The sequence below is a fragment of the Plectropomus leopardus genome, chromosome 18 (genome assembly GCF_026936395.1).
Source record: "Plectropomus leopardus strain MGB_pleo_1.0 chromosome 18, ASM2693639v1, whole genome shotgun sequence".
Lineage (NCBI taxonomy): Eukaryota > Metazoa > Chordata > Actinopteri > Perciformes > Serranidae > Plectropomus > Plectropomus leopardus.
This window is the reverse complement of record NC_142193.1, coordinates 31048368-31072044: the sequence shown is the minus strand read 5'-3', so window position 1 is coordinate 31072044 and position 23677 is coordinate 31048368. Positions and strand designations below refer to the sequence as shown.

Here is a 23677-nt window from a genome sequence, read left to right as displayed (position 1 = left end):
AGCTGAGACCAGACGCGTTCACGCTCACTGTGCTTCCCATGATGCTCGGCGGCCGAGTCGCTCTGATACTGAAGCTGCAGGAGGTCAGAGGTCACTGTCCTGTCAGTGGGACACAGAGGGACCCTGGAGGACCCTGTTAGATGGGACGTTTCTCAGATTTTGTGACGTTTTTCGGACGGCTGGACCCTGATGAACCGGATCAGTCACTGTGTGTTTTTTACAAACCACAGAAAACGTTTTATTCGTATTAAATCAGCGTTTCTGAACCGACGTTCTGTCAGAGCTGATTTCTTCTCAGCGACCGTTTGTCTTGAGTGTTTTTTAGCCGCTTTTGTGACACTAACTGTGGGCGTTTCTGAGCAATTTAACTCAACCTGCTGCTGCTTTTCCAGCGGCCGCATGCCTCTAAATTTGGGTCTTTTTTAGCAATTTGTTGCCCCGTTTGTGCCGTCAAATTTGAGTGTTTTTAGCGATTCTTTGCTGCTCTAAATACTGTTTTTGCGGTTGAATGTGGGAGTTTTTAGCCACTTTTTTAATGACTCGTCACTGCTTTTGTGTCACTGAGCATAAGAGTTAGTTAGTGACCTGTTGCCGGTTTTCTGGCTGGTTTTGTGCTGCAAAACTTCAGCAATCCCTTTCCTTTTTTCAGCCGTCTGTCACCTCTTTTCTAGCGGCTTTTCTGCAAGTTTTTTTTAGCAGTGTGACGCAGCTTTTATGCCACTAAATGTGGGTGATCCTGAGCATTTTTTTCTGTTATCGTGCAGCCAAACGTGGATGACGTTATCGACCCGTAGCCGCTTTTTACAGCTTGTGTGCAACCGAACATGACTGTTTCTTAGAAATCCATCTTCCTTTGTGTATTTTTCGGCAGCTTGTTGCAGCTTTTCCAGTGGCTTTACTTCCCCGTAACTACGTCACGAACTCGCCAGAAAACAGGCCAGTAAACAACAAAGCAGCACGGAGGCCGGTGAAAAGACACTTGAGCTGATTAATCTGCAGCGACGCTCACACGGGTCTGCACAGTGAGAGACTGTGTGTCAGGACGGTGGAAATTTCTGACCTCTGGCATCGTTCACACACACACACACACACACACACACACACACACACACACACACACACACACACACACGTGCGCACACACACACACAGAGTCAGGTGTGTTGGCAGGACGGACAGGTGGAGCTGCCAACAGTCTCTGTGGGAGACATCATGTCCAGGTGGAGACACCTGAAACAGAGATGTGACTTCATGTTAATAACCTGATGAATCTGTAATATTCACCTTTAATATTTAACCCTTAATGAAACATAAATGCCACATTTGACTTTTGTGGCATTTTACGACATTTTCTTCATCTGATCTGAAATCAGAATTTCATTTCAAACTGTTTCTTTGCTGATGATGTCTGATTTTTGTGAAGTGTGAAACGCCATCTTTAGAAAGCCCCGTCAGGCCCTGTCCATGCACTGATGGATGTTTCCATAAGCTGATATTTTTAGATTTTAAGACATTTCTCGGATTTTAGGACATTTTGAGAACTTCTAATCCGGTTGGACGCGGACAGTGGCTTTCGGCGTCGGGCTGGTGCGCTGAAAGCACTGACAGAGCGGCGCCATGTGACGAGTTTGCAGAACGAGCTGAAAATACAGACGTCACAGCGGCAGCGTGAGCGCGCAGTTTAACGTATGAAGACGTTTTTACGTTCTAGTGTGGACGGAGATATTTTTTAAAATGGAAGGGAAAATAAAAAAATAAAACAAATCTACATACAGTCCAAAAACAGCTGGATTACAGATCCCATGATGCCTCGGGTGCAGCCTCAGAGCTTCAGTTGCTGGGTTTTCATCACAGATTTGCCGAAAAATAAGCGATATTTTCGAAATTTCAGTTAAACACAGTGTGGAGCTGACTGTGTTTCCACTGAGTGATATCACGCGATTTCCGCTTCTTTATTTCTGTCTAATATCGCCGTAATTTCACAGAACCTTTTCTTCTTCTTTGGGTTTAATGCTGGTTAGCATCCACAAAGTCTCATTTCCACCACCCGCTGTTACACATCAGAGGAGCTATGAAACAAAAGAAGTGTTTCCACTGTAGTTTTGAGAAATACGGCTTTTTTTGAATGGGAGTTTTTTCTAAATTGACGTGTTTCCATTAGACGTATTTTGTATTTGCAGGGTTAATTCGTGCAGTTTGAGGGTTAATGGAAAGCCACCTACTGTGTGTGTGTGTGTGTGTGTGTGTGTGTGTGTGTGTGTGTGTGTGTGTGTGTGAGGGCGTCGGCTCTCTGCACAGTCGGTTAATGTGCAGAGACTGAAGCTGCTCTCAGATCAGATCACCTCACAGAGTGAATTTTCCGCTCCGCTCTGCGTTCGCCTGATGGAGGAAAATCCACATTAAACCTTCATTTGCTGCTTTTTTTAGTTAGCGTTTTCTTATCTGAAATCCTCGTGTGTTATAGACTCTTTTTGTCGTTGTTTTCTGTTGCCGAATGAAGGATGATTCATCTGTAATTATCTGCTCGATTGATTATAAATAACTGTTTGATTAACCCCCTGTAACCTGGACGTTCAGACGCCTTTCACAAGCTGTAACGAGCCTTTTAAAACTGTGCACGTTGGTTTGATTTCTTTTGAAAACGTGAGAAAAGAGAAAGTGACCAGCTGGAACAGAAATGTCCCACAATTTGCAAGAAATCTTAACTAAAAATTTGTAGTGTTTTATTGGAAAATAATCCAAAAAATAAGGAAAAATGTCTAGAAAACTGTATTTATTACTACAATATTTTATATGCAAAATAATGTTACAGAAATAAATACAATTATATGTGTGTGTGTGTGTGTGTGTGTGTGTGTGTACATATATATATATTCAGCACTTTTTCTAGGTCATTTTCTGGTTTGGTCATGGCTTGTTTTTCATCTTTAGTTATTTTTCCTTTAACTTTTTGCAATTTCTTTTCTTTTTTTTGCTGATTTTTTGGGCAGCGTCTTGTTCAGTAGCTTGTTGCCGTCCCCTTATGTTTTTGAAAGAAATGAAGACATTTTGCTCAGGTTTCAAAGGGTTAAGTGTCTGGTGGTCTGAGGTCTGAGGTCGGAGCCGCAGCGTCTCGGCTTTAAACAGAGATCTCGGTTCAGGTCGCGGTCGTTTCCTGCCGTCTCTCAGCTGTCGTCAGTCTGATTAAAACTGCAGTAACAAAAGGAACCAAAGATGTTATTGTTTTATTCAGAGTTTTTGGCTGCGTGTGAGCGTCAGTCAGCTGATGATGGAGAGGTGAACCTGTGTTAGAACGTCCTAAATATGTCAATAAATAAATAAAAATAAAGTAAAATAAATTAAAAAAGAATAAGATTGAATTAAAGTAAATAAGATTAAAATTTTAAAAAATTGAAAGTGTCATTTTAACACAAAGAAATGCTTCCATTTCATAAAGATAAAGTTAGAAAAACTGACGTGTGATTTTAGCATCAGAGTGATTCCAAACATTTCACTGCACACACACACACACACACACACACACACACACACACACACACACTGTGTGTGTTTGTCCTTCTCTGTGTCTGTCCTCTGCAGAGTCAGTGTGACGCAGGGGGAGGACAGAAGGGGGAGGACACAGAGGGACACAGTAACTGCAGTCCGTCCACAGAGACACAGAGCAGCTCTATGCTAAAATACTGGCTACAAAAATACATGTTAGTTAGTTATAAATGATAATAATAATAATATATAGATAGATAGATACATAAAATAATTTAACCTGCGGAGACTGTTTGGAGCATTTTAGGTGCTTTTCACTCTCCATGTTGTGATAACTGTGTGTGTGTTGATGCATGTGTCCTAAATGTAGTCCAGATTGTGTATTTGAGTGTAATCAGTGAATTTGCAGCTCAGCTCCTACAATAAGTCTAAAATACACTGTGGAAACTAAATAGTTACATTCAGACTGTTCAGGTCCAAAAATGCTCCATTGAAACCCATTCAAACTGACATTTTTGATCCCACAGCCATCAGAGCAGAAAAACAGGACTTGTATTATTTCTGGGTGTCATTCTGGGCTTTTGACTCTGAATTTGTCATTTTGACTATTTTCCACCTGATGAGGTCATTTTGACCATATTTGGCATCTGGAGGAAATACATGCTATTTCCACTAGGTGACCTGTCACTTATATAATGATATAAATAAAGTAAAATAATAATATATATTTTAATGAAGTTAATAAAGAATGTAACTGCAACTTTATAAGAACATTGTGGGAACTTAAAGAAAATGTGTCGTTGAAAACGTTCCTAAAACGTTGCATTGTAACGTTCTCAGAACGTTTCTTAAAACGAACATGACATCATCGTGAGGAATATGCACTTCAGGATTTTTGGTTTAGTTAGTTGAAACTTGAAATTGAGAAGAAATCTGTGAAATGTAGCCGTCATTCGTTTGTTATCAGTGCCTCTCCTGTTCTGTTCAGTTTCTTAATTTCATGTTTTTCGGGGTAAGACGTCGTATTTCAGCAGCAGAAATCTGAGTACTTTAATATCTCGCCGCCTGAGATCGACACGGTTCAGCTGCACTCTGAGCGGTTTTGAGCTCTAAAGTTTTGTTTTTCCAAATATCAAAAATCACCAGAGCCTCTCTGTTTTCGAAACAAAAAAGTTTTAAAAAATGCATATAATCAATAAAAAAAACACCTCACGTAATGTTTATAAGTAAGTAATATAAAATAATATGAATAACTTAATATGGACAAAATGTCAGATTGGACTTTATAATTCTCAGATAAGTCGTTTATTTATAGTTTATTGATTTTTATTGGGATGATTATCAGCATTTTGGCAAATTTTCCTCCTACGTACAGCCTTCATTTTACACCTCTAAGTCTCTGTCCACCTCTCTGTCCACCTCTCTGTCCACCTCTCTGTCCACCTCTCTGTCCACCTCTCTGTCCACCTGTCTGTCCACCTGTCTGTCCACCTCTCTGTCCACCTGTCTGTCCACCTCTCTGTCCACCTGTCTGTCCACCTGTCCTTGAAACTGTTGGTGTTAAACTGCTGTTCAGATCTTTTGTCTGTCAGAAACATTTAAGGACGTCGATACTGAACTAAAGAGCTTTTCATTATCTGCAGTCAGCATATCAGTTACACACACACACACACACACACACACACACACACACACACACACTCTGTACACACTCGTCTCTATTAACAATAATAGAAATCCAATCAGTGTAATTGGAAACTGTTTACTTTTATTGAGCGATCTCTTTAGTCGACCTCACCTGCACCTGACCTCAGATCACCCTGCTGTCCATCTGTCCATCTGTCCATCTGTCCACAGATTGACAATCTGTGTGTTGATGTATAGTTTGTAAATTCAAAATAATTTACACAAAAAGATTTGTAATATGAAATAACTGTTCAGCAAAAATGAAACAAATCTGCGAAAAAGGAGATGGATTTGTGGAATTTGTTTTTTATTTGCAGAATATTTTGTGAGTTTACAAATATTTTGTTATATTTGTGATATTTCATTTTTTTTTTTTTACAGATGACATGTTAACACGATCTGTTCGCACAAATAACACCGAAACAAATCTGTCTCTGTTCGTATTTCCAGGAAATAAAGTCGAAATTTTAGAGAAATTTATTGTAGAACTGAACGAAAACGTCAGACTGAAACCGAACATGTTGTGTGTATGTGTGTGTGTGTGTGTGTGTGTGTGTGTGTGTGTGTGTGTGTGTGTGTGTGTGTGTGTGTGTGTGTGTGTGTGAGGCCTGACTCAGCGTTACATGACTTCCTGTACTTCCTGTGTGTGTTTGCAGGCTAAGGACAGCGATGATGATGAGGAGGTGGTGCAGGTCGACAGGGACCACTTCATGGATGAGTTCTTCGAACAGGTACGAAGCCACACACACACACACACACACACACACACACACACACACACACACACACACACAGGTGTGAACCACACAGCTCCCACATGTCCTCAAAAAACCTGAGAAATTACTCACCACTTTCCAGTGAATGTTATTTATTTATCACGCGGCCGTTCTGAGCCCACGGAGGCCTGTAAGGATCCGACATGCAGCTCCGATCAAAAAGAAAAATCAGCTGCACCACAAACACGTAAATCGACACATTATATAAAAACTTTTACTTAAACTGCTGCTGAAACATTCATGAAATTCTTCCTCCACATCAGCTCACCTGCAGCCGTTAAAGCTGTAAATCATTCAGCCGAACGATGTTTGACACGTTTAAAATGAGCACATCCGTAAAAACACTGAAGAAGCTGCTGGAACCACATTAAAGTGCAAACACCGAACGTCCGCACACTTCAGCTGCTTTTGGTTATTTAAAGGACAGAATTTACATTAAAACCAAAAATTCTGCAATATTTTAAACATCGTTAAGTCTTTTTCCAAAGAGATCTGAAGAAATCTCTCTACATTTCAGACTTTTTGAACAAAAATAATCTCTCAGTTTCTGTTTGAGTGGAAAAAGGAAGCGTGTTGCTGCAGTTCACACTGAGATGAGATTAAAAGCTTCGTATTTTTACTTAAATGAAGAGACAGAGAGACAGAGAGACAGAGAGAGACAGAGAGACAGAGAGAGACAGAGAGACAGAGAGACAGAGACAGCAGCTATGAGCGGTGTGGGAGAGCAGTGACCCTGCAGTCCAGAGAGGAGGATAATCCTGCATCCACTGCAGCAACACACACACATTTGGTGTTGATCTCCCACCTGAGGGCAGGAGGCTTCACAGCTGATCCATCACACACACACACACACATATAAACACATACACACACACACACACACACACACACACACACACACACAGAGAAACAGCTGATCGTGAGGGCGGTCACCAGGCGTCAACGCGTTACTGTCACATGATGAGGACAATAACGTGTTCCCAAACACACAATGTGGGCACAGTAATGTGTCACCACGTCATACGGACATTAACATGTTCATGAAGAGACATCATGGGGACACACCACATTATGAGGACACACCACATTATGAGGACAGTGACATCTTCACAAACAGTATTTATGAGGACATTAATGCGTCCACCACATTATGAGGACAGCGACGTGTTCACAAACAGTATTTATGAGGACTGTAACGTGTTTACAAACAGTACTTATGAGGACTGTAACGTGTCCACCACATTTTGAGGACAGTAACGCGTTCACGTGTTGGTTTGTCTCAGATATTTTGTTGTTTTGTTTGTTGTTTGTATTTTCACGTTTTTCTTGATCTCAGATGTAGTTAGTAACGAGATGTGACTTTAACCTGTTTGCAGAGATCACCTGTGATGATGTCACTGTGGTGTGTGTGTGTGTGTGTGTGTGTGTGTGTGTGTGTGTGTGTGTGTGTGTGTGTTCAGGTGGAGGAGATCAGAGGCTGTATAGAAAAGCTGTCGGAGGATGTGGAGCAGGTGAAGAAGCAGCACAGCGCCATCCTGGCCGCCCCGAATCCTGACGAAAGTAAGACGCAAACATTTGTGTTCACACGGCAGAAAGTCCTCAAAGAGTTTCCACGAGCCGATACCGTGATATTTAACAACAAAATACTGATCAATCGTGTTAACCCTGTAGGATTTGCTCTAACGTCACAAAATACGCTTTTTAAAACAAGCTTTTAAAAAAACCTTATAAATTCATATTATTTTCTACTTTCATTGAATTATCTTTTTTTAAACCAACATCAGGTCAATCATATATATCAAATATTTGTTAATTTTTAGAATTGTAATGCTTTAAATAATGTTAATGTTTTTGAAAAAAAAACACAAAAATGAATTATTGCTCAGTGTGTAAATGTAGCTGCTGACAGTCTGGGATATGTCAGTAATCAGCAGCTACATTGACTGTGACAGGTCACCTAGTGGGAATAGCATGTATTTCCTCCATATGCCAAATATGGTCAAAATGACCTCATCAGGTGGAAAATAGTCAAAATGACAAATTCAGAGTCAAAAGCCCAGAATGACACCCAGAAATAATACAAGTCCTGTTTTTCTGCTCTGATGGCTGTGGGATCAAAAATGTCAGTTTGAATGGGTTTCAATGGAGCATTTTTGGACCTGAACAGTCTGAATGTAACTATTTAGTTTCCACAGTGTATTTTAGACTTATTGTAGGAGCTGAGCTGCAAATTCACTGATTACACTCAAATACACAATCTGGACTACATTTAGGACACATGCAGCAACACAGACACAGTTATCACAACATGGAGAGTGAAAGAGACAAACAGTCACTAAAGGGTTAACTGCTCACTGATGAGTATGTTGGCAGATGTCCACTGAGTGCTGCCGTCCGTCCCTCGGTCCCCTCGGTCCACCTCGGTCCTCTCAGTCTCGGTCCACCTCCACCTGACACATTAAATCCAGCCCTACTGCCGTTGGAGTGTTGAAGCTGCGTTCACCGCGACCCCGACACACAGTGACTCAGCACTAATGACTCAACGTCACCGCTGGAGCCTGAAGCCTCGTCACACACACACACACACACACACACACACACACACACACACACACACACACACACACACACACACACACACACGGTAAAAGGTCCGTATCCAAAAAGGCGTTTTTTTAAAATCAGATTCAGGTCTCAGCAGGACTGGCTTTAATGCTCTCTAATACTTCACTGTTACTCTGAATATGACAGTAACGTCGTAGTTTCCGACTGTTTCCGCTTTATTCATAGTTTTATAAACATATTTTATTTATTACTTTCTTATTATTTAATCTAGGTGACTCTACACGGACAGCAGTTAGCATTAATGCCACATTACGCTTTATATGTGATCAAAATTTGATATTTAACCCTTTGAAACCTGAATAAATTGGTTTGACTTCTTTAAAAAATATAAGGGAAAATAAAATGAAGCAACTAAACAAAAACTGAGCAAGAAATTAGTAAAACAAAAAAAGAAAAGTTTAAAGAAATTACATGAAAATAAGCAAAAATAAAAACAATCAAGAAAATGAAGCGCTGAAAAAAGACAATTTTATGTTTTTCTATCACATAATTTTGAATATAAAATTCTATAATTGTAAATAGTGTTTTCCCTTTATTTTGGAGAGTTTTTCGATAACCCTCCCCTCCTTTTTAAAGACACTTTTAAGGTCATTTTCTTGCAGCGTGTCACTAATTTCTTGCTATTGATGTGAAATGTTTTGCTAAGTTGGTCATTTTCCTTTTTCATATTTTAGAGAGAAATTAAAATCATTCGCTCAGTTTTAAAGGGTTAAATAGCTTTTAAAGGTTGTGAACGCAGCACAAGAAAACTGATGTGGATCCAGGTTTCAGAGGTTTCAAAGGGTTATGAAAGTGATCATTCGGAGATCGTGGTTTCGGGAGATAACGTTGCGAAAATATAATTAAACAATAAAATTGATTGAATTGTATGAAGATAAAGTGCTGCGTTGAACGAGTGTGAAAGGCGGGAAAACTCCGCTGCCTCACAGAAGCAGATCCTGTTTTTCTTCGGCGTTTCTTAAAAAAATGATGAAGCGATTAAATTTTAAAGTTGGCAGCCGTGGACGTCTTTAATGGAGACAGCCGGCTCCGTGTCAACACGTCCGTCCTGCTCGTCTCAAACGCAGCTCCAAAGACGATTTCACTCTCCGCGTCCAAACGGAGGACTGAATCGGACACGTTTGTTGTTTGTTTTGCACGTTTTCTTTCTGTTGTTGCATGAAAAATGATTTTTTCTGTTTCTTTTCCATCCTTTCCTTCGTGAGTCCCCTCTTTATTTATCTGTATTTCCTTCTCTCATTTTTTCCTTTTTACACCTTCATCCCTCTCTCTCCTCTCTCCTCTCTCCTCCCTCCCTCCCTCTCTCTCTCCCTCTCTCCTCCCCCCCTCTCTCCTCTCCTCCTCTCTCTCCCTCTTCCTCCTCTCTCTCCTCCTCTCTCTCCTCCTCCTCTCTCTCCTCCTCCTCTTTCTCCTCTCTCTCCTCCCTCTCTCTCTCCCTCTCTCCTCCCTCCCTCTCTCCTCCCTCCTCCCTCCCTCTCTCTCCTCTCTCCTCCCTCTCTCCTCCCTCTCTCTCTCCTCCCTCCCTCTCTCCTCTCTCCTCCCTCTCTCCTCTCTCCTCTCTCCTCCCTCTCTCTCTCCTCCCTCCCTCTCTCCTCCCTCCTCTCTCCTCCCTCCCTCCGTCTCTCCGGTCTCGTTGTGTTTCCGTTGCATGCTGCCTGTGGAGTCTGTCGTCTTCTTCTGGTTGAGTATTTAAGCTGCATGAAGTCCAGTTAACCTCAGAGGAGATGAAGAGGTTAACGCTGAGCACATGTGAGTGACGTCTGATGAGTGTCTTCTTCTTCTTCTTCTTCTTCTTCTTCTTCTTCTTCTTCTTCTTCTTCTTCTCTTTCTCTTCATATAAATACAAAACACACAAACAAACACTTGGATCAAAGAAATTTAAATACATTAAATAAAGAATAGTTTTATTGTGAAAACCCTGCAGGAAGTGTCATTCAAGTTAACCCCTAAAACTGAATTCATCTCAAGTAAAAATACAGATTTTTTTTTTACTTTTTAAAGAGTTAAAAATGGATTTCTCCAGAGTTTAAATACAGAATTTAAAGTTCAAAAACTGAATAAATCTAGAGTTAAAGTTCAGATTTTTTAAGCATTTAAATCTAAGGTTTTCCTAGAGTTAAAATTCTGAATTTGTTTGGAATTCAAATACTGAATTTATCTAGAGTTTAAATCCCAATTTCTCTCTAGTGTAAATAAATATCCTGAGAGTTTAAATGTCTTTTTTTTCCTTGAGTTTGAATACAAATTTTTCTTGAGTTAAAATATTAATTTAATTTCAGAAAACTGAATTTATCTAGATTTTATATACTGAATTCATCTAGAATTTAATACTTTATTAATCTCGAGTTTAAAAACTGAATTAATCTAGTGTTAAAATATTGGACTTTAAAGACTGATTTATTTTCCAGAGTATAAATCCTAAATTGTTCAGACTCTTGAATTTAAGACTTTCTTAATCCAGAGTTTAAATCCTGAATTAATCTCGAGTTTAGACGACACTGAATGAGAAGTAACGTGAAAACATCCCATAATACTCTGCAGGATTTTTCTATAAACATCACTTCACTTCAGACTCTTCTTCTTCCCTCTGGTGAAAACACGTCGCTTCCTGTCTTCTTCTCCTCCTCCTCGGTTCTGGGTCAGCTCGCTCTCCGCTGCCAACAGGCCGCCATACAAAATGCATCCCAGTGTTTCTGCCTGAATAATGCATGATGGGAGTTGTAGTGAGCGGAGGACGAGGAGAGCAGATGTTTTTCTGCTGATTAACTGCAGCCATTCATAAAGACTCAGCGCCCGCTCTCATTGGCTGTCCCCGCTGTCAATCATGATTCTGCCAATCTGTGTGTGTGTGTGTGTGTGTGTGTGTGTGTGTGTTGCCGTCAGGTGGAATTACAGAGATTAACTATCTGCCTCGTTAACGCTAATTGATTAACGAACACGTTCCACCAATCATGTGATGATGAGTGACCTGAACGCGCTGCGGCCCAAAAACACACAAGAAAGAAAATGAGGGAAAAAAACATGCTAAAAAAATAAATAAAATAAAAGACTTGTATCGCTCCACACACAAAATGAACTTTTCAAAATCAAGCTTTAAAAAATATATTATATATTATTAATTATTATATATTTATTTATATATATATATTTATATTATATATATATATATATATATATATATATATATATATATATATATATATATATATATATATATATATATATATATATATATATAAATATTATATATTAATATGATTTTCTTCCTTTGAGGTCTGTTTGTCTTTTATTTATTTACTTATTCTTACCAACATTAGTTCTAATTATAAATATGAAACGTTCATTAATTTTCTGAATTTTAACCCTTTAAATGCCAGGTTTTTGTCATGATGCACAGTCTGGGATATGTCACTGATTAGCAGCAATATTGATTTTTATACATTACTTTTTGTGAAGCATCAAATACTCACACTCATACTGCTCTGCACACAAAATGTGCTTCTCAAAATCAGGCTTTAAAAAATATTATAAATTCTTATAATTTGGTACTTCATTTAATTATTTTTTGAACATCAGTCCCAGTCAGAAATATGAAAAATTTAATATTCTTTTCCGAATTTGAACCCTTTAAATGCCAGGTTTTTGTCACGATGCCACTGTGTTTTTAGATGAAAAAAAAAACTATATTTTTTTTTCAATACTCTACATGCTGAGTATATTATTTTTGCTGCTGACAGTCTGGGATATGTCAGTGATCAGCAGCTACATTGACTGTGACAGGTCACCTAGTGGAAATAGCATGTATTTCCTCCAGATGCCAAATATGGTCAAAATGACCTCATCAGGTGGAAAATAGTCAAAATGACAAATTCAGAGTCAAAAGCCCAGAATGACACCCAGAAATAATACAAGTCCTGTTTTTCTGCTCTGATGGCTGTGGGATCAAAAATGTCAGTTTGAATGGGTTTCAATGGAGCATTTTTGGACCTGAACAGTCTGAATGTAACTATTTAGTTTCCACAGTGTATTTTAGACTTATTGTAGGAGCTGAGCTGCAAATTCACTGATTACACTCAAATACACAATCTGGACTACATTTAGGACACATGCATCAACACACACACAGTTATCTAAAAAATGAAGAATGAAAAGCGCATTAAAGGGTTAAATTCTGTGTGATAGTTGAGTGTTAGCATAAGATGCTAATGAGAGCGTCTCAGGGAGCAGACGAGAGAACAGGGTGAGTCAGAGGTAGAAGAGGCTGAATGGCACTGCAGCGCTCGTAAATCTGACTGCACTGCTGCAGTTATCACACACACACACACACACACGCACAGGCGGCGTGCCCCTCCTCCAGCGCGGCTGACATGATGTGATGTTACTGTGTCTGCACACACACACACACACACACACACACATCATCAAACAGCGACTTCTCTTCTTCTCTCCTGACCTTTCCTCGCTGCCAAAACCGCTTTTTATTAAAGTGTTGTGACTCTGAGGCCTTAAAGGAGCAGTCCCACATTTATCTGCTCTGCCTGTGTGTTAGCGTAGCTTAGCATAAAGACTGGGAGCGGAGGGAAACTGTTAGCCTGACTCTGAATGAAAATTCACCTGTTTATCGTGTCGTTTGTTTACGTTCAAGAGTGAAATCATGTGACCTAGGGACCACAAGCAGCCACGCCCTCATCTACATTATTCTGTCAATATTAACCCTTTGCAGTCTGAGGCAGAAATGGTCTTCCAGCGCCTCCACCCAGCTATCGATGTTTGGTTCTCAAAACGTTCTCAGAACGATACAGTGCAATGTTTCAGTAATGTTTTCAGTGGTAAGTTGTGTAATCTCCTCAATAACGTTTTCTGAATGTTGCTTTGAAAACGTTCTTCCTTTGTTCTACTGTAACATTGTGGGAACGTTTTATAAAAACATTCTCTGTTCTCTTCCAGGGAACGTTCCCACAACACTGGCTAACGTTACCTGAAAGTTGCAATAATGTTTTAAAGAAAACATTTTAATCTAATGTTCAAAGAACGCTTTAAGGATGTTTATCATTTCAAATAATGTTCCTGTAATGTAATGAAAATGTTCTCACTTTGTTCGTATGTAACGTTGTGGGAACGTTTTATAAAAAAAGAACATTTTATGATCCGTCGCCTCTCGACATCAACACATCCTCACAATGTTGTTAAAACGTTATGTCTCAGCATTTAACCTCACAGGAACTTTATTTCAAATGAGAATTTTTTTCTTTAAAACGTTATTGCAGCCTGTAGTAACGTTCAGGGGACGTTTCCTGTTCGCTGAGTCGTGGTAATTTTGCTTAATGTGGCTATTAAAGGTAAAAATGTTCAAAGTAACTAGGCTTTACTCACAGTTAGAAATAACATATTTCTGTATTACTGATTTTTTTTTTAAGTTACATTTTTTTCAGCTTTTTCTCTCTTTTTTGTTTGGTTTTTACTTTACTTTTTTGTCTTTTGCTTATTTTTTTAGGAAATTTTATTGTCACTTCATTTTTTGCATTTTTGGGCAGTTTCTTGTGGAGTTGCTCATCACTCTCTCGCCGTGTTTCTATCGAGTCAACCTGCTCACCTTAAAGGGTTAAAGGACTGAATGTGTGTCTAAAAAAATACAAAATCCGACATCTTTATTCATAAAACTTTACACAATCAAAACAAAAGACTTTTAAGTAAAGAAACATAAACTCCCTTTGAACTCTCTACATTATTGTTATTATTTCTTTAGATGTGATCATTTTTACGAGCAGAGCGAGAAGCTGTCCTGCACGCCAACGAGCGTTTTTGCACCGCAGGTAACGTAGAAACCGATACATATGCAGGATTATGCAGACTGGGATCTCCTGCAGCCGTTGTAGGAAAACGCCGATGTAATTATGGCGAAATACCACATTTGCACAGGAAGTAGAATAACGTAAGGTGACGATGTGATGACGGCTTCCTGCTGCAGAGAGAACGAATGTTGTCGCTGCTACGGTTTTGATTTTTGGATTTAAATACAATCGTGCAAACAGCGATCCAGAGATTTAAATGTAGATGTTTGAGGCTTTTTATTAAAAGTCAAGAATCTTGTTTCTGAATGAGTTGATAATCAGTTTACTTCTGATCAATAAATCAGTTTGATTTTAGGAAATGGAGCCTCGCTGTAATAAAGTGTCTCTTTTGTTTTGTGTCTGCAGAGACCAAGCAGGAGCTGGAGGACCTCACAGCTGACATCAAGAAGACAGCCAATAAAGTTCGCTCAAAATTAAAAGGTGCGTTCGCTCACAGACACGTTCTCTGCAAACATCCTCGTTTTCATGTCACACACAAAACAACGAATCAGAGAGAAGACGAGCAGATCAGCTGACGGTCGACGAGTCCGTCTGAGGCGAGGAGGACCGACGCGCCGTCAGACTCCTCGCCGTCTCAGAGTGCGGGGCGTCCCTCAGATCAGCGGGACTCACCTTACTTTACCCAGGGGCCACTTTTCTAAAATGACAGCAGCCCCATGCATGTTTCTGGGATTTTAGGACGTTTCTAGGATTGTTGGACGTTTTAGGATTTTAGGACAATTCTCCAATTTTAAGAAGTTTCTAGGATTTTAGGACATTTATGGGATTTTTAGGACGTTTCTAGGATTTAGGAACATTTCTTAGATTTAGGACAATTCTTAAATTTTAAGATGTTTCTAGGATTTGAGGACATTTCTCAGATTTTAGGACATAAATGTCTTAGCTAGGACCTCTGTCTGTGTCTTCACTTTGATGCTGTTTTATGTCTCTGGCACCTTATGGACACTAAAAGGACAAAAACAATTCCCAGTGTCAACCACTTTATTTTTATTGTCAATTAGAAAATGGTTGAGGGGCCGGCAGGGACCCTGTCAGGGGCCAGATCTGGCCCACGGGCCATAAGTTGAGTATCACTGATTCACGGTGTTCAGTGACAGGAGGGGCGTCGACCTTCAGCCGCAGCAGAAGAAAATATTCCGAAACAGTGGCGGTGATTTATCAGACTGTAATCGCTGGGACAGCCACACACACACACACACACACACACACACACACAAGCGCGCACGCATTAATGCACGTGCGTGCGCACACACACACACACACACACACACACACACACACACACACACACACACACACACACACACACACACACACAGTGCTGGTTCATGCTGAAGGTTCAAGGACATCACTGCTTTAATGTGAACAGCCAGAGGTTTGACTACACACACACACACACACACACACACACACACACGCAGACACACACACACTGGCCTGAGGACATATGAACACACACATTTACACACATTATGTTGACACACACACACACACACACACACACACACACAGACAGACTGTACATATGCAGTCTGATAATAGCAGTGATGGTGCAGATAAAGCTATAATTGGAGTCCCTACAGGCCTCACTGTTGTTGTCCTGTCACACACACACACACACACACACACACACACACACACACACACACACTGCAGCATGTTTCCTACTGTAGATGTGTTGTTCCCGGGGGTGCATGTAGGAGCACACAGGCTCCGCCCTCAGCGCCGACAGCAGGTTCATGTTCTTGAAAAGTCGTCGTCTGACTTTCGGCTACAAACCGTATGTTGTGTTTACACGTGTACAGTATTTTAGTACACTCACACATTTAATAACAACAACAACAACAACAATAATAGTAATAAAAGTTACTGCACTCAGCACTGATCCAGCTCGTCTTCAGAGGACAACGTGCACAAAATCAGATTACTGTTACATTTTTCACATCAGAAAATAAAATTTCTGTATATAAGATAAATAAAGCCAAAACTGAAATGAGATGGAGAATTAAGTGATTTTAATGAAATTAAAAGTTTTAAATATTTTAAGATCAGATTTTATGTTTCTGTCTGACAGAAGCCTTTGTTGCACATGATGTGTTCAAGGAAATTTGAAAATCCAGCGCTAATTTCTGTTTTTCACGTTTCTGTCTGCGATAAATGGTGTAATTATGGTGATTTTTAAAGAAAACAAATCACCAAAAAGGTTTCTTTAAAAATCGACCCAAATTTTAAATCCCAGACTTAAAAACAAAAAAGCCCAAAAATCTCGAAAAGAGAAAATATTGCCAGAACTGTTGAAAGAAATAAAATATAATCCTTTTTTTCCAAATAAAACATGGCTATCAGCAAAACCTGCCTTCCAAAGCTGCCGGCAATTTTTCTCCAAAATCTTTAAAATCACCCAAAATTTTGAAAGAAAAATAATTGCCAAAAATGTTTTCTTTAAAAATCACAAAAATCGTTGTGACACACACACACAAAAAAAAAATCACCGGATTCTTCTTGTTTTGTTTTGTTTTTCTGTAAAAAAAAAAAAATATATCAAAAAAATCCCCGAAAATTAAAAAAAACAAAATTTAAAAAATAATGTCTAAAACCAAAACTATTAAAAAGTAAACATGCCTTCCAAACCCGCAGACTCATGTTGATTTTTTTTTTCAAAATTGACGATATAATAAATTAAAGTTGTATGTCTCCCCACTAAGCCAAAATAAAAACATAAAACACTCCCCAGTCTTAAAAAATATTATTATTCATTAAATTTTTTAAAAATCTTTTTGTCCCTCCCCTCCACCTCCCACTCCCTCATAAATATTGAACAGTCCCTAATATATGAATATATCATATAGAATTATTGAGACTCAGAATGGAGCCTTTTTTTGGTCACAAATATTTTTATGTAACAAACAAACAAACAACCAAAAACATCACTTTGTGTTTAGAGACTAAAGACGTCCTCAAACTGTCACACACACACACACACACACACACACACAAACACACAAGGACTCACAATCTGTTGCTTACTCACCCAGTTTTATCTCACTGTCACAAAAATACACAAAAACACACACACACCATCAGTGCTGTGTGATATTGCTGAGTCATCGTGGATCCAGCAGAGAGCAGCTGGGCCACAAGCCAGCACACACACACACACACACACACATTATATAAGCGTTTCAGTTCGTCTCATCACTCGTTGGCGACAAAGCAACATCACAGAGTCACATGACACCAGGACAGACCTGCAGCCGGTTACCATGGCATCCACACACACACACACACACACACACACACACACACACACACACACACACACACACACACACACAGGTCCAGCTGATGAATTAATTATCAGTTGTGATTTTTGTGTAACACACTGATTCGACCGCACAGGATTTCACCTGCAGCCAAACTGAGGCTCGCTGTCCTGCAGCGGCGCCTCCTGCAGGCCGCCGCCGACATCACAGACACAACACCTTCTAAATGTTAAGTGTACGTGTCGTGTAGGGCTGCACATTTATGGCCAAAATGACAATGACTCCACAATGTTGTTGTTTTTTTAATCAATATTGAGATCTCGATCAAGAATGCCTTGAAGGAATTTCTTCAGATTTGGTACAAACGTCCACTTGGACTCAACGATGAACTGATTCAAATTTAATAGTCAAAGGTCAAGGTCACTGTGACCTTGTTTTTCTCAGTCTCTTTAACCAGTGCATCTCAAGAGGGCGTTTCCTTAAATTTAACACAAACGTCCACTTTCATTTAAGGACAAACTGTATTTAATTTTGGTGGTCAAAGGTCAAGGTTATTGTGACCATGCATCCGTCGCATTCTCATGAACAAAATACCTCAAGAATACCTTTATGTCATTTTTTTAAATTTGGCACAAACGTTCACTTGGACTCGATGAACTTATTCAAATTCAGTGGTCAAAGGTCAGGGTCACTATGACCATGTTTTTCTTAGTCTCTTGAACTCGTATGTCTCAAGAAGGCCTTAAATGTGTTTCCTCACATTTGGCACTAACATCCACTCTTATGTAATAATGATAATACATTGGGTTTATATAGCGCCTTTCTTGAACTCAAGGTCGCTTTACAAACAAAAAACAAAAACGAAAAGAAAGGGGACGGAGGACAAACTGTTCTGAATTTTGGTGTGCAAAGGTCAAGGTTATTATGACCTGGCATCTGTCAAATTCTCATGAACACAATACCTCACGATCGACTTGATGTGGGTTTTTTTTTTTTAATATGGCACAAACGTTCACAAGGACTCAACAATGAATTGTTTAGTTTTGGTGGTCACAGGCCACTTTAAACTCGTCTCAAGGAGACGTTGAGGGAGTTTCTTAAATTTGGCACAAACATTTGCTTTTATTTGAGGGACAGACTGTTTTGAATTTTGGTGGTCAAAGGTGAAGGTCATTGTGACCTTGCATCTGTTGCATTTTTGTGAGCTTAATATCTCAAGCACGACTTTATTCTGTCGAGGAGCAGAATCTGTCCTGTCGTCGTTGTCGTTGTTGTTGTCGTCGTTGTCGTCGTCGTTGTTGTTGTTGTTGTTGTTGTTGTCGTCGTTGTCGTTGTTGTTGTCGTTGTCGTCGTTGTCGTCGTCGTCGTTGTTGTTGTTGTTGTCGTTGTCGTCGTTGTCGTTGTCATTGTTGTTGTTGTTGTGAATCTCTGTGTGGACTCGAGTGTCATCGTCGTCCTGCTGACTCGGGTGTTTCTTGGCTCTGTGGGCGTCTGCAGACCAGAATATCCACACGCATTATTAAACTGAGTCTCCCTGGATGAATAACAAAATATTAAAGCTTCAGCGGAGCGATGAGGTGGTGCTGATGGAGGAGGAGGAGGAGGCGGGAGGAGGAGGAGGAGGAGGAGGAGGAGCGTTTTACCTTCCTCATAGATGGAGGAAAAGGAAAGAGAACAAGAAGACGATCACATCATCCAAAACCGCTCAAAATATATACGATTGAACACAGACGTCATGCAAAAAAACTGTTATTTTTTAATATCACTATTATCAGTAGTATTTTAGTTATTAATAATATTATTGGTGTTATTTTTCAGTGTCAGTTTTTAGATATTATTTACTGATTATATTATTATTATTATTGCAATTATGATAAATAGTAGTAGTAATATTTAAAGTATCGATATTATTAGTATTATTTTTTCAATTGTATTTATTTTTTGTTATTATTATTATTATTACTATTACTATGCAAGAGGAAAGACGGGGAAAACAGATTTGTTACTAAACTAAAATAGTGAATTTAAACACAGCTCATTATTTATTAATTGATTGATCAAAAACACTTTTTTTGTCAAATTATAATTCTTTTTATTTGGCATCCAAACGTGTTGACAGATCTGTGTGTGATGAGTTTAAATGTCAGTGGAGACAATTTCATGCCTCTGAAGAGTTAAAAGTGACACAGATGCAGAAGAAGAAGAGTTTTATCTGTTTAAATACTAACAGTGAATGAAACTGGTGCTTTATTGTGGCGGGGTGAACATGGCCAAAGCTTTCACAATAAGAGCGTCAACTCAAATGTCTGTCCGTTGTTTCTGTTTCTGCAGCAATCGAGCAGAGCATCGAGCAGGAGGAGGGTCTCAACAGATCATCAGCGGACCTCAGGATCCGCAAGACACAGGTGAGTCCAGGTGTCACCGACACACAGCGGCTGCTTTCATCACAAATTCACCAAAATAAAACCTGAATTCAGCGACTGATACGAAAAAGCTTTTACTCTGAAGAGAAAATAACGCAAGACAAACTGTTTCTTTCTTTTTCTTTATGTAAATATAAATATCTGCAGCATCTTTGAGCATCTTTTTACAAATCATTAATGGTCCTGAAATAATCTAATATAAAATATTAATTTCCCATTTTAACTGTTATTATTTTGTGTGTTGTTAACAATTAAAAACAATTTCATTTTTTTGGAGCCATTTTCTTCTTTTCTTTTCTTTTCTTCTCTTTTCCACTGAGTGCATCAGAGGATCAACTCTTTTTCTTTAGCACTTTTTATGCAGGGAGGAGCCTCCAGCAGGTCATCGACCCCGCAGTATTCTGCCCTGTGATTGGCTGCTGCCTCCTTCATCAGTCTGCTGCCTCCTGGTGGAGGAGAGGAGAACTGCAGCACCAATACATTACACAACGAGCACATTTACACACACACACACACATTACACACACACACACACACACACACACACACACAAACGTGGAGAAGAGGCAACAAGCAACTTAAGGCACGACCCAAAAATTTGCAAGAAATTAGTTTAAGAAAATATTTTTTTTAAAAAGTAAAGAAAAGAAAAAAGAAAATTACCTGATAAAAATAAAAGTAAAATAACAAAAATAAACAATAAAATGATCAAAATACTAAAAGGAGAAAAGCATTTATTTGATATATTTGATGTTTTTTTCACTCCAATTTAATTGTTAAATTATTGTAATTTCTTGTCACATGTTACTCATTTCTGGCACTTTGTGGGACATTATTTGCAAATTTGGCCATTTCCTTTATCTGCCATATTTTCAAAACAAATCCCACCAATTATAATTAGAATTTTGTGAACATTTTCTGTATTATTTTGGATAATTTTGTAATAATCCTCCCCCCTTCCTTAAAGCAAATTTTTAGGTAATTTTCTGTTACTAATTTCTTGCAATTTGTGGGACATTTCCTGCTAAGTCTGTCATTCCATTTTTTCCCATGTTTTCAAAAAAAACAAATCTAGTTTGGTCCGGTTAGAAAGGGTTAAATAGCTTGTGAAAGCTGCTGGACGCAGCACGAGAAAACTGAAGTCGATGTTTCAAAGGGTTTAAGGCTGAAAATATGAGGTGATAAAGTGCAGTCGAACGGAGCGAGTCAGCAGGAGCTCTGTCCCTCAGGAGGTCTGGATCCTGAAGGAGGACGCTGCTCAGTCACCTCCTCTGTCCTCCTGCGTCCCTCAGGCTGCAGCGTCTCTCATTCTGCACATCATGTCATGTTTTTAAAGTTATATTTTCTGCACAGTCGTGGCGAGGCAGCAGCGCCTGTCACTGCGCAGAGTCACAGATCCGTCATGACAAATAAAAATGTGATGTAGCGTGATTGTGAATCTGCCTGTAAAATCCAGGACTGACCTCAGTTCTGTCTGTCTTCTGTGTCTCTCGTGTCCCTTTTGTGTCTCGGCTCTTGTTGTCCTGCAGCACTCGACGCTGTCACGTAAGTTCGTGGAGGTGATGACTGAGTACAACACCACGCAGTCCAAGTACCGCGACCGCTGCAAGGACCGCATCCAGAGACAGCTGGAGATCAGTGAGTGCTCGAAGGCCCCGCTGCTGTCAGTGTCAGTCGCTTTATTTCAGTTTACAGTCGATGCAGGTGTCAGAAATCGGAATCGAGGTGACAGGTTGTATTATGTGTTGAAACTTTATTCATGCATTTTTTTTTTCTTCAGTGACATATTATCTCTAAATACACATTTACAAATAATAGTGGTCCTGACTATTTACTGGAGTTTACAGCCCTTCAGCGCTCTGACCTCATACCGCTCAGGAGAAAATCCTTGCGAGCAAGTCTTCTAATAAATAATAAATAAATAAAAATCATTCAGCTCTTCTCCCGACTCATTCAAAGATGCGATTGCCCACCTCGAGCATTTTCGTCTCACCGCGTTTCGTGTTCAAAAACAAAACATTTCGTCAGTTATTATCATCAAAGATCTTATTTTTAGCTCGTCATCGTCTCATCTTCATCATGACAGAAAAGTTTGTTGACAAACATTTTTTGTCAGTTTTCATAAAATTCCCACTTTTTTCAACTCGCTCGTGTCCCACGTCGTCACATGTTGCCACTTTGTCAGTGGACCTGTGCGTCTACATGTTACGCTCCAGATATCCCTCTGCATCTGTTGTTGACGGTCGGGATGCTGCTACCGTGATGTCAACACAAGCACATGACAACCAGCGCCAGGACACCAACAAACGCACGCCTGCACGGATGGTTAGAATTAGAGGAAGGAGGCACATGTTGAGGTGTAGAAAAAAAACATCACATTCAGACGACAAGCGAACACCGAACTCCTGCACGAAAGTCCAGGGTTTGTCGGATCCATCCACCACCCCTCCCACCTGCCCTTTAGGAACCTCCTGCTCTTTATGTGACGTTGTCACCAGCAGCGTTTTAACCTGACACAGTCCTACGGCGTATCATGCTGCCGCACTAAGTTCCATCTGGCCAAGTTCTCGACTGACGCGGCCCGGTTGGCTATCGTGCTGCAGCGGTAGTTGCCATCCAGCTGCCTGGCAGCGTATAAAAACACCATGAACGATTTGGTCCGGCGTCATGCAGACTTGAAAGATGGCTTTTGGCGTCAGGATCTTACTCCAAAATGACAGCAAAAGCAACAATATTTGCCGACGTTGAATGAGAATGGGCTGGTTTTTCTCTGCTGTAACAAACAGCCCTACATGTGACACGTGACCATGTGACTGAGGTGATGCTTGAGGTCTTCTGGGCTCTAAATGTTTTCTCTCTGTGTTCTGTCTGCAGCTGGGAGAACCACCACCAATGAAGAACTAGAGGACATGTTGGAGAGTGGCAAGCTGGCCATCTTCACCGATGATGTAAGCATCGCACCTTAGCCCGGCTGTCGCCATGGGTCACTTTAACCTGAGCCATTCTGCTTCCCTGAAATATTATATGTGGGTTGTGGAATCGCCACGAGGTGCGCTGTGACATCAAGTGAACACGGCCGTTGTCACATGACATGTAACGATAGGAGGATGCACGGAGAAGCTCTTATTTTGATGGAGTCACCTCATTTGCTCCTTCAAATTAAAAGCATAAATACGTGCATGCACCTCTACCTCTGGCCCAACGAGAGCATCGCGTGACCTGATGGTTGTCATCAGGTCGGTAACTTAACACCGAGCTGAAAATCCAAATATTTCACACTGAGCTCCTCTGGTTGAAACCACGCCCCCCTGTGATGTCATAGTATAGCGACCAGCACGCTTCCACCGGAGGAGGTCAGATACATGGTTTACAGCCGGTGTTAAGTTACTCTGTGAGCAGGTAAGTGAGTCAACAGCGTCGCACCAGAAGAACCAGAAGAGACTGGAGTTCAAAGGTCATCAACACATTTTATACAAACACAACAGACACTAACGGTCTTCACACTCTGAGAGCGTGACCCACAAACAAACATTTATTTCATTATTTAAGGTAGATTTGACAGGGACCAC

The 23677-nt window shown here is 40.0% G+C and overlaps 1 protein-coding gene across 1 annotated transcript in view; it reads left to right on the top strand.

The window, feature by feature from the left end:
* Nucleotides 1-23677, top strand: part of LOC121956900 (syntaxin-1B) — a 62801-nt gene that overhangs the window by 26573 nt on the left and 12551 nt on the right. The window contains exons 2-7 of the mRNA XM_088069332.1: nt 5826-5900; nt 7406-7505; nt 14768-14842; nt 20017-20090; nt 21638-21746; nt 22983-23056. Coding sequence (XP_087925458.1) covers nt 5826-5900; nt 7406-7505; nt 14768-14842; nt 20017-20090; nt 21638-21746; nt 22983-23056 — 507 coding nt within the window. The remainder of the gene's footprint in view (nt 1-5825; nt 5901-7405; nt 7506-14767; nt 14843-20016; nt 20091-21637; nt 21747-22982; nt 23057-23677) is intronic.